At 55.6% G+C, this 10,345-nt stretch overlaps 1 protein-coding gene across 2 annotated transcripts in view; it reads right to left on the bottom strand.

Moving 5' to 3' along the window:
* Positions 1-6,112, bottom strand: part of RELL2 (RELT like 2) — a 51,672-nt gene extending 45,560 nt beyond the window's left edge. Inside the window, exons 1-2 of one of the 2 annotated variants that reach the window (XM_074960810.1) lie at positions 5,761-6,112; positions 315-528 (exon numbers count right to left, since the gene is read on the bottom strand). In XM_074960810.1, the coding sequence (XP_074816911.1) occupies positions 315-522 (208 nt within the window). In that variant the 5' untranslated portion in view covers positions 523-528; positions 5,761-6,112. Of the gene's footprint in view, positions 1-314; positions 529-5,464; positions 5,737-5,760 lie in introns of those variants that run through there. The other variant, XM_074960811.1, reaches the window with a different exon arrangement.
* Positions 6,113-10,345: the final 4,233 nt, after the last annotated feature.

The following is a 10,345-nucleotide window of genomic DNA, read 5'->3' as shown; positions in this document are numbered from 1 at the left end:
CCCTATTGATCACATGCTAAAATGAGGGCCCTTTATCTTCCACCCTGATATTGGCTGCTTTTTCTGCTCCCCGGCCCCTCCCACTCATGTGACATGTACGGTGCATGTGCTGCTTGCCATTTACTATACTGCCATTTACTTGCTGTGACCCAGTCACACTCGCTGTATAGCTTATCCACCACTGGCTTCCATAGGCTCCCCAGGTTCAGCACTCCCTTACTCAGCTCCAGCCTGTCAGTGACCTGGGGCTGCCAAGACATGCAGAACGGGTCCAGCTGAAAGCCCTTCCCGCACCCTGCTGCCCCATTACTCACTGGCCTGCAGCTCCGTCAGCACCTCCTTGTGCTCCAGGTCTAGCTCATCGTGAAAGGTCCGACAGCGATAACCCTTTTTCTTCAGGACATGGCAGATCAGGAACCCCACAAGTCCCATGATGAAGAAGACCAGCACGAGTAGCAAGAGCATAGACATGCTGTGATGGGGATCCGCATCCCCATCACTGGTGCTGTTCTGCTCCGACATAGGGATCTAGGAGAAAGCAGGGAAGACGACTCAGAGCCCTACCATTCACCCCTTGTCAGACTCCCCTCTGCCATTCAATACTGCCTCGCCGTACAGCTACCAGAATACTGCCCTCTGCCATTCCATACCACCTCGCCGTACAGCCACCGGCGCAGCCCTCTGCCATTCCATACCACCTCACCGTGCAGCCACCGGCACTGCCCTCTGCCATTCCATACCACCTCGCCGTACAGCCACCGGCGCAGCCCTCTGCCATTCCATACCACCTCACCGTGCAGCCACCGGCATTGCCCTCTGCCATTCCATACCACCTCACCGTGCAGCTACTGGCGCTGCCCTCTGCCGTTCCATACCACCTCACCGTACAGCCACCGGTGCTGCCCTCTGCCATTCCATACCACCTCACCGTGCAGCCACCGGCACTGCCCTCTGCCATGCCATACCTCCTAGCCATACCGCTATCAGCACACTGCCCTCTTCCGTTCCATACCGCCTCACTGTACTGCTATTGGCACACTGCCCTCTGCCATGCCACACCGCCTCGCCGTACCATTACTGGAAAACTGCCCTCTGCCGTTCCTATCGCCTCACTGCACAGCCATACACTTCCTTCTGTCATTGCATACCACCTCACCGTGCTGCTGCTGGCAAACTGAGCTCTGCCATGCCATAACTCATTGCCGTACCCCTACCAGCACCATGCCCTGTGCCATTCCATACATCCTCACCATACTGCTACCAGCACACTGCCATCTGCCATGCCAAACCACCTCACCATGCCGCAACTGGCACCGCCCTCTGCCATCCCATACATCCTCACCATACTGCTACCGGCACACTGTCCTCGGCCATGCCATACCACCTCACCGCACCGCTACCAACACACTGCCCTCTGCTGTGCGGTACAGCCTCGCTGTACTGCAACTGGCAAACTGCCCTCTTCCGTTCAATACTGCCTCACCGTACCACTATCGGCTTACCGCCCTCTGCCATGCCATGCCGCCTTGCTGTACTGCTGCTGGTAAACTGCCTTTTGCCATTCCATACTGCCTAGCCGTACCACAACCTGCCCTCTGCCATTCCATACAGAGACACCGTCCCGCTACTGGCACGCTGCCCTCTGCCATGCCATACCACTTAGCCATAGAGTGAGGGGCAAACTGTCCTCTGCTGTGCCATACCGACTCCCTATACCGCGACTGGAACACTACCCTCTGCCGTTCCATATGGCCTAGCCATTCCGCAACTGGCACACTGCCCTCTGCCATTCCGTGCTGCATCACTTTACAGCTACCGGCACACTGCCCTCTGCCATTCCGTGCCGCCTCACTTTACAGCTACCGGCACACTGCCCTCTGCCATTCCGTGCCGCCTCACTTTACAGCTACTGGCACACTGCCCTCTGCCATTCCGTGCAGCCTCATTTTATTGCTACCGGCACACTGCCCTCTGCCATTCCAGGCCGCCTCACTTTACTGCTACCGGCACACTGCCCTCTGCCATTCCGTGCCGCCTCACTTTATTGCTACCGGCACACTGCCCTCTGCCATTCCGTGCTGCCTCACTTTACTGCTACTGGCACACTGCCCTCTGCCATGCCGTGCCGCCTCACTTTACTGCTACCGGCACACTGCCCTCTGCCATTCCGTGCCGCCTCACTTTACTGCTACCGGCACACTGCCCTCTGCCATTCCGTGCCGCCTCACTTTACTGCTACCGGCACACTGCCCTCTGCCATTCCGTGCCGCCTCACTTTACTGCTACCGGCACACTGCCCTCTGCCATTCCGTGCCGCCTCACTTTACTGCTACCGGCACACTGCCCTCTGCCATTCCGTGCCGCCTCACTTTACTGCTACCGGCACACTGCCCTCTGCCATTCCATGCCGCCTCACTTTACAGCTACCGGCACACTGCCCTCTGCCATGCCGTGCCGCCTCACTTTACAGCTACTGGCACACTGCCCTCTGCCATTCTGTGCCGCCTCACTTTACTGCTACCGGCACACTGCCCTCTGCCATTCCAGGCCGCCTCACTTTACAGCTACCGGCACACTGCCCTCTGCCATGCCGTGCCGCCTCACTTTACTGCTACCAGCACACTGCCCTCTGCCATTCCGTGCCGCCTCACTTTACAGCTACCGGCACACTGCCCTCTGCCATTCCAGGCCGCCTCACTTTACTGCTACCGGCACACTGCCCTCTGCCATGCCGTGCCGCCTCACTTTACAGCTACCGGCACACTGCCCTCTGCCATTCCAGGCCGCCTCACTTTACTGCTACCGGCACACTGCCCTCTGCCATTCCGTGCCGCCTCACTTTACTCCTACCGGCACACTGCCCTCTGCCATTCCGTGCCGCCTCACTTTACAGCTACCGGCACACTGCCCTCTGCCATTCTGTGCCGCCTCACTTTACAGCTACTGGCACACTGCCCTCTGCCATTCCAGGCCGCCTCACTTTACAGCTACCGGCACACTACCCTCTGCCATTCCAGGCCGCCTCACTTTACTGCTACCGGCACACTGTCCTCTGCCATGCCGTGCCGCCTCACTTTACTGCTACCGGCACACTGCCCTCTGCCATTCCGTGCCGCCTCACTTTACCGCTACCGGCACACTGCCCTCTGCCATGCCGTGCCGCCTCACTTTATTGCTACCGGCACACTGCCCTCTGCCATGCCGTGCCGCCTCACTTTACTGCTACCGGCACACTGCCCTCTGCCATTCCGTGCCGCCTCACTTTACTGCTACCGGCACACTGCCCTCTGCCATTCCGTGCCGCCTCACTTTACTGCTACCGGCACACTGCCCTCTGCTATTCCGTGCCGCCTCACTTTACTGCTACCGGCACACTGCCCTCTGCCATTCCGTGCCGCCTCACTTTACAGCTACCGGCACACTGCCCTCTGCCATTCCAGGCCGCCTCACTTTACTGCTACCGGCACACTGCCCTCTGCCATTCCGTGCCGCCTCACTTTACTGCTACCGGCACACTGCCCTCTGCCATGCCGTGCCGCCTCACTTTACAGCTACTGGCACACTGCCCTCTGCCATTCTGTGCCGCCTCACTTTACTGCTACCGGCACACTGCCCTCTGCCATTCCAGGCCGCCTCACTTTTCAGCTACCGGCACACTGCCCTCTGCCATTCCAGGCCGCCTCACTTTACTGCTACCGGCACACTGCCCTCTGCCATTCCAGGCCGCCTCACTTTACTGCTACCGGCACACTGCCCTCTGCCATGCCGTGCCGCCTCACTTTACTGCTACCGGCACACTGCCCTCTGCCATTCCGTGCCGCCTCACTTTACTGCTACCGGCACACTGCCCTCTGCCATGCCGTGCCGCCTCACTTTACTGCTACCGGCACACTGCCCTCTGCCATTCCGTGCCGCCTCACTTTACTGCTACCGGCACACTGCCCTCTGCCATGCCGTGCCGCCTCACTTTACTGCTACCGGCACACTGCCCTCTGCCATGCCGTGCCGCCTCACTTTACTGCTACCAGCACACTGCCCTCTGCCATTCCATACCGCCTCACTTTACAGCTACCGGCACACTGCCCTCTGCCGTGCCGTGCCGCCTCACTTTACTGCTACCGGCACACTGCCCTCTGCCATGCCATGCCGCCTCACTTTACTGCTACCGGCACACTGCCCTCTGCCATTCCGTGCCGCCTCACTTTACAGCGACTGGCACACTGCCCTCTGCCATTCCGTGCCGCCTCACTTTACTGCTACCGGCACACTGCCTTCTGCCATTCCGTACCGCCTCACTTTACAGCTACTGGCACACTGCCCTCTGCCATGCCGTGCCGCCTCACTTTACAGCTACCGGCACACTGCCCTCTGCCATTCCGTGCCGCCTCACTTTACTGCTACCGGCACACTGCCCTCTGCCATGCCGTGCCGCCTCACTTTACAGCTACCGGCACACTGCCCTCTGCCATTCCGTGCCGCCTCACTTTACTGCTACCGGCACACTGCCTTCTGCCATTCCGTACCGCCTCACTTTACAGCTACTGGCACACTGCCCTCTGCCATGCCGTGCCGCCTCACTTTACAGCTACCGGCACACTGCCCTCTGCCATTCCGTGCCGCCTCACTTTACAGCTACTGGCACACTGCCCTCTGCCATTCCAGGCCGCCTCACTTTACTGCTACCGGCACACTGCCCTCTGCCATGCCGTGCCGCCTCACTTTACTGCTACCGGCACACTGCCCTCTGCCATGCCGTGCCGCCTCACTTTACTGCTACCGGCACACTGCCCTCTGCCATTCCGTGCCGCCTCACTTTACTGCTACCGGCACACTGCCCTCTGCCATGCCATACCACCTTGCCGTACCCCTAGTGGCGCGCTGCCCTTTTCCGTTCCATACTGCCTGGCGATTCCCCTAGTGGCACGCTGCCTTCTGCCATGCCAAAACGCCGCGCTGTACCACTACCGGCCCGCTGTCCCCCGTCCCGTCCCCCCCGGGGCTCCTGAAGACCGGGCGCCCCCCCCCGGCTGCTCTGGGAAGGGTCAGACACAAGGGAGGGAGTCGAAGGAACCCCGGGGAGCCCCTGCCTCTTCTTTTGTTTACCTGCCCGCGTCTCTCTGCATTTCCTCGCTCCCTGCGCTGCTGCGGGTTTCCCAAGGACGCCGCGAGCCTTGCACGCCTCGCTCCATCCCCCCCTCCGAGCAGCCGCGGGCTCCGTGCCTCGGGCTCCAGCAGCCCCGCTCTCAGCCCTCCCAGGTGTGTCTCTCCCTCGGGGCCCTGCTGCGGCTTTCCCGGCGGGTTCGTTTCCCGGCGGGTTCCCAAGGGCACCGGTTCCGCGCTCAGGCTCTGCAGCTGGGAGAGCCGCGCTCGCTGTGCCTCGCTCTCCCCTCGGCCCCTTCGCCCGCCCCGCAGTCCTGCAGCAGCCGCCCGGGCGCTCCCGGCGCGGGCCGCGGCAGGTACTTACAGCGGCGGGGCTCAGAGGGGACGGTCAGCCCCGGGCAGCGGGGTTAGCACCGGCAGGGCTCGGGAGCAGCAAAGGGAGCCGGCAGCTCCAGCATCGTCTGCCCGATCCGGAGGGGCTCTGGCGGGGCTCTGCCTGGGCTTCAGCATCCGCCGCAGCTCCCCGCTCCGGGCCTGTGCCGGAGTCCCCGTCCTGCAGCCGGCTGCTCTCGGGCTCCAGGCCGCCTCAGCAGCCCGGGCGCAGCCGCCACTGTCCCTCCTGCCATTCCTGGGCAGCGTTTGCCAGAGGGCAGCAGGTACCTGAGCGTCCCGCCTCTGCACATCGGTCCTCTCTCTTCACCTGTCTCCTAGCAACCCAGCATCCCTGCCGCTGGCTACGGCCGGGAGCATCCTTCTCCTTCTCGGGAAGGAACAAACCAGGCAGGCTCCGGGCTGCTTCTGTCCCTCTGAGCAGCTTTCTGCTGTCTGTTCCAGGCACCTGCCTGTTCTCGGACACCCAGAAAATCACTGAAGCTCAGGGGGTGGGGAGTCAAGGAGCTCCCCCAGGAGAAAGCCAGCAGCAGCTGGCAGGAACATACAACAGGGAGCCTGGAATGGAGACAGCATTTGCAGGCTGCACACATCTGTGGGGTGGGGGAGGCAGGTACGCGTTGTAACATCATGGAAACAATAGTGATCGCCTCCATTCTACAGCCCTGTCCTTCCACAGCAGCACTTCTCCATCTAAAGAGCAAGGAGACATTTTGAAAGGACAATACTGAAAATACTACTTAGCAAGAGGGTGGCAGTACCTGCAGTGGGGCGGGGGTTGAGGAGACACATGAGTTTATCTGCACTAGCGAGTATATTTATGATAGCAAATAGCACCAGATTGTGTCTGTGCCAGTGCATGTGTGTGCGCGCCCGCATGTGTGCATGTTCATGGGGGGTGGGGGGGTGCAGCATTATGGCAGCACTAATGTGCTCTTTTGATGGCAGAGATTTCACAAACTACTGCCTGGTGTCTAGCCTAATAAAAACAACTTAGCTGTGAGAATCCTGGTTCCCTCTCAGCCAAGCCTTAAGCCAAAGACCAGTACAGAGAGGACTGTTGCTGCCCCTAGACAAGGGAACTCCAGCCACAGACTCACCCAGCTGAACCCTCAGCAGCATGTGATACTATTGGTCACTAAATACTCTTGTCCCATCTGCCAAGGCTGCAGTCAGGATTGGGAACATCCTGAAGCAGTTCTAGGTCCTTCCTCTCAGACCAAACCCAGAAGGTTGTACTGGGAACTGCTCCTGTCCCCAGAGTCCCACAGGGCTCAGCCGTCTGCACCATGGTATTTAACATGATATAAGAAGCCATCAAGAGAGCTGGTGAGACAACCCGGGCTAATGCCAGCAGCTCACAATGGACTCCAAGCTCCACATCTCCTACACATCCAGTGTCCGGGTGAACAGCAGCTGTCTAGGGCTGAGCCTGGCCAAGAGGGGGCAAAAGAGATAAGCACTTGGAAGACCCGTTTCAGAGTAACAGCCAGGTTAGTCTGTATTCACAAAAAGAAAAGGAGTACTTGTGGCACCTTAGAGACTAACCAATTTATTTGAGCATAAGCTTTCGTGAGCTACAGCTTACATAAGCTATTACCAGCAGGAGAGTGGGGTGGGGGGAGAGAAAACCTTTTGTAGTGATAAACACCCATTTTTTCATGGTTTGTGTGTATAAAAACATCTTCTGTATTTTCCACAGTATGCATCCAATGAAGTGAGCTGTAGCTCACGAAAGCTTATGCTCAAATAAATTGGTTAGTCTCTAAGGTGCCACAAGTACTCCTTTTCTTTTTGGAAGACCCGGTGTCCCTCTGTCTGGAGGGCTCATGACTGGTGTGTACCCACCTCAGGGCAGACTATCAGAACCAGGGCAGACACCCCAACCTGGTTCTATAATTAGATTTCACCAAGCCAGTAACAAATGTGAACTCCTAAAGTACTGCAGTAATATTATAATGGACTCACAGGCAGTCCCCTTAGACACTTCAGTCTATCTTGCTACCCAGGCAAGATGGACTATATGACAAATGGTCACTTACACCAAAAATCACAAATATTCAGGTTACCCCCAGTCCCAAGAGACCAGTCACTGACCCAGATCGATTTGTATCCTAGATCTCCCATCAAAGACAATGATGGTCACCAATTCTGTAGTAAACTAACTAAAGGTTTATTAGCTAGGGAGAATGAATGGGAGTTATTGAGAGGTTACAACAGGTAAAATATATGTGCAGGTGAGTCACAGTCTCTAATTCCCAAATGGTAGCAGAGATGTAGTTATCTGCCAGTTTCCCAAAAGTCTCTTAGGGCTTCTCTGAATAACTCTGGGGATCTTTGAAATGCGCAAGAAATGTGCACTTTTCTGTTAAAGTTCTTCATTTGCATTATCCAAGGCTTCTTTCTCGTTGATGGGTTATTTAGTTACAGGGATATATGCAATGTAAATGTTTGCTATTACATTATAACAGGATACAGATAAGGGAAAACAATGCATGCAGCATCCATTAATTTTCATGAAGTTTAAACACCAAATACATTCTCATACATTTAACAATCACTTTGAGCTATACTAATACAGAAGGGAATTGGCATGGATTCCAGCCATGCATTTGTAAGTGTTCAATGAGACCTGGGGCTTTGGCACCTGGTCCACCAGCATCATACCTGGCCTCCTTTCAAACATTCCCCATGATCAAAGGCATCTGCCTGTTCATTGTTGTGTCATTTTACCCCCTTGGGGTCCTTTGGGACTTAATGCTATTAGTACCCAAATATGACAATGACAAAAGTGCCCATTCCCATCTGCAGCGGACCAGAAGATTGTGCCTCATCCTATCAGATACAGACCTGGCCACGATAACCCATGAATTCATGATCTCCAGACTTGATTACTGCAGCTCATTCTACCTAGGAATGAAGCCTCACCCCCTGAAATGACTTCAACAGGCTGCCAAGGATATATCTCCCCAGTACTCCACTCTCTGCACTGGCTCCCTGTGGAATACACAATCCAGATCAGGATTTCTGCTGTGATGGTCAAAGCCCTCCATGCACATGCCCTCGCTACTTGAGAAACCTCCCCACCCTCACAGCTGCAACCTCCCACAACAGCTGCATTCCAGCCAAACAATGCAAGTGTCAGCCAGCAGATCTGTGAGTACTGGGGAGCCTAAGAGAGACTTGTGGTGCCAGGGACAGAACCTTCACAGGAGTTGGACCTGAAATTCACTCCCACAAGTGAGAAGAATGACCACAGGCCACATCGCACTCAAAATGAATGCAAAACTCATTTCTTCTACTTAGCTTCTCATGAATAAGTTGTTCACATGCGGCAAACACACCCACCCACTCCCAGCAGCAAGCATGAACACTCCCTAATTAAGCTATTTCTCATACAGACCTGGAAGACAGAGAAAATCATGTCTGTTTTTTAAATACTTGGGAAGCACTCAGATACTATGGTGACAGGGTCCCTAGAAGCACTCAGACACCAAACACACACACTGTCTCTGTATGTGTATGTGTCAGCTCTGCAAAACTAGCATGAGAATTTCCAGCCCCACTCAGGGTGAGCAGAGTTTTGCAAAACTGATGTATAGTTGGTTTGTGACAGTGCCAGGTTGTGTATATGACACGGGCAGAGTCAGCATTGTTTCCTGGTTTTAGGCGCAGAACCTCTATGTGTGTGTGCATGTGTGCATATGTGAGGCATGCAATGCATGAGTAGGAAGCACCCATATCTACACCCAGGCTGATGGTGTTGTTTGAGAGGATGTCAGAGTGTGCAGTCTGTTATACACAGAGCTGGGTCTGCTGGATGTGAAAATAACACAACCACAGCAACACTGGAGTCACACAATCATGGCTTTCTAAACCCTATGCCTTGTTTGGGTCTCTTACCAGACAGGACTGGGAGTGATGGCTGCATTAGACAGTTCTGTCAGGCAGGCAAAAGGCCTCAGCCAGCACTCACGTCATATCCCATTATATCCCAAGCCTGTCACAGCAGCCACTAAATGATCTCTGTTTATACAGTGGGTATGTGGTGAATCCGGGGTCATGTGTACCAACAGCGAAGAGATACTCACAGGAACTGCAGGAGCCTGGCCAGGCAGGGAGTGGGATCTCTAGGGGTAGGGAGGTCTGGCAGGAGAAAGCTGCAGGAAGAAGGAGCAGGATGGGGGTCACAGCTGGGACTGGAGCCGCTGAGTACACAGCGGAAGTAGGAGCAGATGGCAAGAGTGAGGCTGATTCCCTGGGACAAGGTTAGCTGTGCAGGCAGGATAACACACTGGGAAGGAGCAGGTGTGGGGGATGAGCGCTGGGGTCAAGGACACAAGTTGGGGGTGGGGTGGGTGGAGCTGTTATGCTGGAAGGTGCTGGTGGCTGTCATCACAGAAATGTAGGGTTGGCAGGAACCTCAAGCAGTCATCAAGTCCAGCACTGAGACAGGACCAGGGAAACCCAGACCATCCCTGACTGGTGTTTGTCTGACCTGTTCGTAAAAACTTCCAGTGGCAGGGATTCCGCAACCTCCCTTGGAGCCTGGTCCAGAGCTTCACTACCCTGAGAGTTAGAAAGTTTTTCCTAATAACTAACCTAAATCTCCCTTGCTGCAGATTAAGCCCATTGCTTCTTTGTCCTACCTTCAGCGGACATTGATCACTGTCCTCTTTATCACAGCCCCTATCAGGTCCACCCTCAGTCTTTTTTTCTCAAGACTAAATATCACCAGTTCATAGGGCTTTGTTTTTTTAGCCTTTCCTTGTAGGTCAAGTTTTCTAAACTTTTTATCATTTTTGTTGTTCTCCTCTGGACTGTCTCCAATTTAGCCACATTTTTCTTAAAGTGC

Source organism: Natator depressus, chromosome 8, assembly GCF_965152275.1.
Source record: "Natator depressus isolate rNatDep1 chromosome 8, rNatDep2.hap1, whole genome shotgun sequence".
Taxonomy (NCBI): Eukaryota; Metazoa; Chordata; order Testudines; family Cheloniidae; genus Natator; species Natator depressus.
This window is presented reverse-complemented; position numbering and strand designations above follow the sequence as displayed.